This window comes from Pan paniscus, chromosome 2 (genome assembly GCF_029289425.2).
Source record: "Pan paniscus chromosome 2, NHGRI_mPanPan1-v2.0_pri, whole genome shotgun sequence".
Classification (NCBI taxonomy): Eukaryota; Metazoa; Chordata; class Mammalia; order Primates; family Hominidae; genus Pan; species Pan paniscus.
Window position 1 is genome coordinate 97739284 of NC_085926.1, and position 6367 is coordinate 97745650.

Genomic DNA, 6367 nt, shown 5'->3' on the forward strand with positions numbered 1-6367 from the left:
AGGCAAATTTGATTTTTCTTTATACATCTTTGAATCTTCCAAATTCACTATAATAAACACACCATAATATCTCCAAGTTTTATACTTGGAAAAATGTTTCTTCTTCATTACTTTTTAGCTTCTTTACTTAACCAATGCTGACACAAGCAGCTTCACATATCAGTTATCAAAAAATACCTCAAATACATTTAAAAAATTGTCAGCTTGATTTTTCTTTCTTATTTATTTATTTTTTTCTTTTTGGAGATGGAGTTTCGCTCTTTCACCCAGGCTGGAGTGCAGTGGTGTGATCTCGGCTCACTGCAACCTCTGCCTCCCGGGTTCAAGTGATTCTCCTGCCTCAGCCTCCCAAGTAGCTGGGACTACAGGCACGTGCCACCACACCCGGCTAATTTTTGTATTTTTAGTAGAGACGCGGTTTCACTGTGTTGGCCAAGCTGGTCTCGAACTCCTGACTTCAGGTGATGCATCTGCCTGGGCCTCCCAAAGTTGTAGGATTACAGGCACGAGCCACCATGCCAGGCCTGATTTTTAAGGTCTAGAAGATGAGCATATTATTCCTAGTCTTTTATCTTGATAAGTATTAGGCAAATGTGTCAGAACTAAATAATGGTTGTCAGTACTTCATTGATGTGAGAGACAATCTACTAATCAATCTCTCTCTCTCCCCCCATACCCCTTCTCTCTCTTCTCTTCCCAGTAGAAATACCATTAGCCAGTTTACGAGGGGAACAAGGTCCCCGTGGAGAGCCTGGCCCAAGAGGACCACCTGGGCCCCCTGGTTTGCCAGGTCATGGGATACCTGGAATTAAAGGAAAACCAGGGCCACAGGGATATCCAGGAGTTGGAAAGCCAGGTATGCCTGGAATGCCAGGGAAGCCAGGAGCCATGGGCATGCCTGGGGCAAAAGGAGAAATTGGACAGAAAGGGGAAATTGGGCCTATGGGGATCCCAGGACCACAAGGACCTCCAGGGCCTCATGGACTTCCTGGCATTGGGAAGCCAGGTGGGCCAGGGTTACCAGGGCAACCAGGACCAAAGGGTGATCGAGGACCCAAAGGACTACCAGGACCTCAAGGCCTTCGGGGTCCTAAAGGAGACAAGGGCTTCGGGATGCCAGGTGCGCCAGGTGTAAAGGGGCCTCCAGGGATGCACGGCCCTCCCGGCCCTGTTGGACTGCCAGGAGTGGGCAAACCAGGAGTGACAGGCTTCCCTGGGCCCCAGGGCCCCCTGGGAAAGCCAGGGGCTCCAGGAGAACCCGGGCCACAAGGCCCTATTGGGGTACCAGGGGTTCAAGGACCTCCTGGGATACCCGGAATTGGAAAGCCAGGCCAGGATGGGATCCCAGGCCAGCCAGGATTTCCAGGTGGCAAAGGGGAGCAAGGACTGCCAGGGCTACCAGGACCCCCAGGCCTTCCAGGGATTGGGAAACCAGGCTTCCCAGGACCCAAAGGTGACCGGGGCATGGGAGGTGTTCCTGGGGCTCTTGGACCAAGAGGGGAGAAAGGACCAATAGGTGCCCCAGGAATAGGGGGTCCTCCAGGAGAGCCAGGCCTGCCTGGAATCCCAGGTCCTATGGGCCCTCCAGGTGCTATTGGTTTTCCTGGACCCAAAGGAGAAGGTGGGATTGTAGGGCCACAGGGGCCACCAGGTCCCAAGGGTGAGCCAGGGCTTCAAGGCTTCCCAGGAAAGCCAGGTTTCCTTGGTGAAGTAGGGCCTCCTGGCATGAGGGGTTTGCCAGGTCCCATAGGGCCCAAGGGGGAAGCTGGGCAAAAAGGTGTACCAGGACTCCCTGGTGTTCCAGGGCTTCTCGGACCTAAGGGAGAGCCAGGAATCCCAGGGGATCAGGGTTTACAGGGCCCCCCAGGTATCCCAGGGATTGGGGGCCCTAGTGGCCCCATTGGACCACCTGGGATTCCAGGCCCCAAAGGGGAGCCGGGCCTCCCAGGGCCCCCTGGGTTCCCTGGTATAGGGAAACCCGGAGTGGCAGGACTTCATGGCCCCCCAGGGAAGCCTGGTGCCCTTGGTCCTCAAGGCCAGCCTGGCCTTCCAGGACCCCCAGGCCCTCCAGGACCTCCAGGACCCCCAGCTGTGATGCCCCCTACACCACCACCCCAGGGAGAGTATCTGCCAGATATGGGGCTGGGAATTGATGGCGTGAAACCCCCCCATGCCTACGGGGCTAAGAAAGGCAAGAATGGAGGGCCAGCCTATGAGATGCCTGCATTTACCGCCGAGCTAACCGCACCTTTCCCACCGGTGGGGGCCCCAGTGAAGTTTGACAAACTGCTGTATAACGGCAGACAGAACTACAACCCGCAGACGGGCATCTTCACCTGTGAGGTCCCTGGTGTCTACTACTTTGCATACCACGTTCACTGCAAGGGGGGCAACGTGTGGGTTGCTCTATTCAAGAACAACGAGCCCGTGATGTACACGTATGACGAGTACAAAAAGGGCTTCCTGGACCAGGCATCTGGGAGTGCAGTGCTGCTGCTCAGGCCCGGAGACCGGGTGTTCCTCCAGATGCCCTCAGAACAGGCTGCAGGACTGTATGCCGGGCAGTATGTCCACTCCTCCTTTTCAGGATATTTATTGTATCCCATGTAAAAACAAAAAAACAAAAAACAAAGAAAAGAAAGAGATTTTATAGAAGAAAATGACACACCAAAAAATCCAAATGAAAAACATAATTGCTTCAAAACATTTATACAGTTGGAAAGTTATATGTAAGTGAAAATTTGGACCATCGTGTACAAATAAAAACTAAGATGCATGTTTAATACTCCACACAGCAGCCTGTAATTGCGAATGATGGGATAGATTTATGTATCAAGTACTGACACTTGGTTGTACCCACTGGAATCATATTAGCTGTTTTATGTTATATGCTTCCACAATAACCTGCTTATTCAGATCAGTCAAAATATATCAGTATGAAAGATCATAGCTAATGAAAGGCACTCACTCATATTGTTTACTTTAAAATATTTATAAATATGCCTTAAAGAAATACAAATGATAACAATTACATACCGTATTTACTTGCTTAATTTCCTCTGTATTTGTGTAGATACTTTGACATGGAATATATGGTGGGGAGACCCGTAGTGTTACCGCCCCAGTGGGAGGGGGCCCTGGGGACCCTGGTAATGCTTTAGTCAAAGGGATATCTCTCTTGTATCAGAGGCTGTGTCTTTTAGTAACAGGAGTCCTTGTCAGAATTGCGTGTCTGTTGTCTCTAAAAGAATGGGTGAACCAATTGGCCTTTGTGAATTTATTCAGTGCCTTCTCTGTACCAAGCACTGGGTAAGGCACTTTTGTGGAGCATTAGACAGTAACCCTCAAGGAGCTAGAGAACCGGATGGGAGACATGAGCAGTAATTAACTCACTTGTTCCCCAGAGTTTCTATTTGTTTTGATTTTCTTTTTCTGTGACTTATTTTCCTATTTTCTTTCCTCCATGTAATTTTCACTATGGCCCAACTAATATAAACACCTGGAAATTACAAGGAAAAAAAACTCTTCCTCTAATAACTTTCCAAATTTGTGGAATATTTATTTGTAATAGCAGTTATCAGTTATGCTTATATAGCATTAAAAATTCTCCTCCTTTGACTACACACACAACCACAGTGTGGTTCTAATCATGGAGATATCAGTAATTTTTAGTAACTGAATTTTGAGGACATTTCTCTGTTTAGCATGTATGCAAACTGATGTGTAATCTGAGGTTCCAAAGTCAATTTTTTTTTTTTGAGATGGAGTCTTACTCTGTCACCCAGGCTGGAGTGCAGTAGCACGATCTTGGCTTACTGCAACCTCTACCTCCTAGGTTCAAGCAATTGTCCTGTCTCAGCCTCCCGAGTACTGGGACTACAGTCTTGCGCCACCATACCTGGCTAATTTTTGTATATTTAGTAAAGATGGGTTTTCGCCATGTTGGCCAGGCTGGTCTCAAACTCCTGGCCTCAAGTGATGCACCTGCCTCAGTCTTCCAAAGTGCTGGGATTACAGGCATGAGCCACCGCGCCCGGCCAAAGTCAACTTTCAAAATCCAAGCCATAACTGGTGAGGGGGGAGTTTCAGAATTACATAGAAAAATTAATATTTGAAAAAAATAATTCTGAAATTTCGAATTTAAAAACAGATGTGCTGCTTCTGGGTGTAGGTAGTAAATGTATAGGAAAAGAACTGTTTCCTTAGAAGCGGACTGTGGAAGGGCTATGTAGAATGTCAAAGGGCAACAAGAGCCTGTGTTTTTAATGTCATCCTGTACTCGGCACAAATCAAAGGCCAATACAAGTCTGAAAAGGAGAAATAAATATTTTTCCAGGTTTTTGCTTGGGCACATACTAACTGCTTTGGGCATTCTAATCTGGTCTCCAAACACCAAAGACCCATTTCGAGCCTGCTATTAGCCTGCTGCTGACTCTATCACTTGGAGCAATAATGTGGGGTTATGGTGGTGGAATCTTGTATATTTTTGTCAAAAATAAAACCGTGAGTTAAGGGGATAGATATAGATGGAAAAATACACAAATAAATACGGTATGAAAACACATGGAAATGTGTCTTTGTCAAATCTGAATCATTATTACCATCACAAAAATTCTTCTCTTGGCCAATATCTCATTTCCCTATATAGTATACAAGCACCATTTCTTCTCAATTTTTAAGAAGAGAAATTAGTCCATTACCACAGGGGTTCTTGTCACTACTAATTATACAACAATCTTTTCCCAACAAAAAGATGTCCTCCACAACCTTTGTTTTCAAAGCAGACAGCATCTATGTGGCCAAATATACTTTGGGTTGTTCTTGAGGATACTGGTTTTGGGCTGATGACTATGGTGGGCAGCATGGATCCATTGGGCTCCTTCTGCTAAACAGCCACATTGAAATGGTTTAAAAGCAAGTCAGATCAGGTGATTTGTAAAATTGTATTTATCTGTACATGTATGGGCTTTTAATTCCCACCAAGAAAGAGAGAAATTATCTTTTTAGTTAAAACCAAATTTCACTTTTCAAAATATCTTCCAACTTATTTATTGGTTGTTACTTAATTGCCTATATATATGTGTGTGTGTGTGTGTGCGCGCGCGCGTGTATGCGTGCGCATGTGTGTGTATGTGTATTATCAGACATAGGTTTCTAACTTTTAGATAGAAGAGGAGCAACATCTATGCCAAATACTGTGCATTCTACAATGGTGCTAATCTCAGACCTAAATGATACTCCATTTAATTTAAAAAAGAGTTTTAAATAATTATCTATGTGCCTGTATTTCCCTTTTGAGTGCTGCACAACATGTTAACATATTAGTGTAAAAGCAGATGAAACAACCACGTGTTCTAAAGTCTAGGGATTGTGCTATAATCCCTATTTAGTTCAAAATTAACCAGAATTCTTCCATGTGAAATGGACCAAACTCATATTATTGTTATGTAAATACAGAGTTTTAATGCAGTATGACATCCCACAGGGGAAAAGAATGTCTGTAGTGGGTGACTGTTATCAAATATTTTATAGAATACAATGAACGGTGAACAGACTGGTAACTTGTTTGAGTTCCCATGACAGATTTGAGACTTGTCAATAGCAAATCATTTTTGTATTTAAATTTTTGTACTGATTTGAAAAACATCATTAAATATCTTTAAAAGTATGTTTCTCATCTTGTTCATATCATTCAGTTGACACTGAACCTCACAAGTATTTTTAAATTCCTACTCTCATGAATTAGCTGCTGAAATAGAGACCTAAAATAAGCATAGCTTACACAGAACAATTTATTCCTCTTTGACATAAGAGCTCCTAGGATAAGCAGTCTAGGACTCACATGGTAATTCCAATCACAGCCCCAGGCTCCTTCCATCTTATTGCTCTTCTACGTCAAGGGTGTTGCCCTCATCTCCATGGTCCAGAATACTAACCATCAGTCACATTCTGTCCCCGGGGAGGATGAACAAAGCAGGAAGGACAGGACATGCTTTTTGTCTTAAAGGACTCAACCTAGCAGCTGCTTGGATCACTGTCTCCCACATCCCGTGGCTCCAAATTTAGTCACGTGACCACAAGAAGCTGTAAGGAAGTGTGGGAAATTGAATAGTCTATGTAACCATATGCCCAGCTAAAAATCAGGGGTTCTAGTAGTATGGGAGAAGAAAGAATCAATATTAGGGAATAATTAGCTGCTGCATCTGCCACTTCCATCAAAAAAGAAAAAATGGCCACGGACTTCTCTTTTCCCACAAGAGACCAATCTTCAAATACTCCATTCTATTTCACTCTGCCACAAAAAAGCCAAATATTTTGAGGGGAGATAGTGGTGAGTGGAGGTAAAGGGAAGAAGCAGACCTGTTTG

The 6367-nt window shown here is 44.8% G+C and overlaps 1 protein-coding gene across 8 annotated transcripts in view; it reads left to right on the forward strand.

Annotated features, from left to right (window-relative positions):
- Nucleotides 1-5668, forward strand: part of COL8A1 (collagen type VIII alpha 1 chain) — a 160795-nt gene extending 155127 nt beyond the window's left edge. For 4 of the 8 annotated variants that reach the window (XM_063602484.1, XM_008975388.5, XM_063602485.1 and 1 more), the window contains one exon: nt 701-5668. In XM_063602484.1, the coding sequence (XP_063458554.1) occupies nt 701-2610 (1910 nt within the window). In that variant the 3' untranslated portion in view covers nt 2611-5668. The remainder of the gene's footprint in view (nt 1-700) is intronic. The other 4 variants (XM_063602487.1, XM_003821907.6, XM_057301840.2 and 1 more) reach the window with 1 other exon arrangement.
- Nucleotides 5669-6367: the final 699 nt, after the last annotated feature.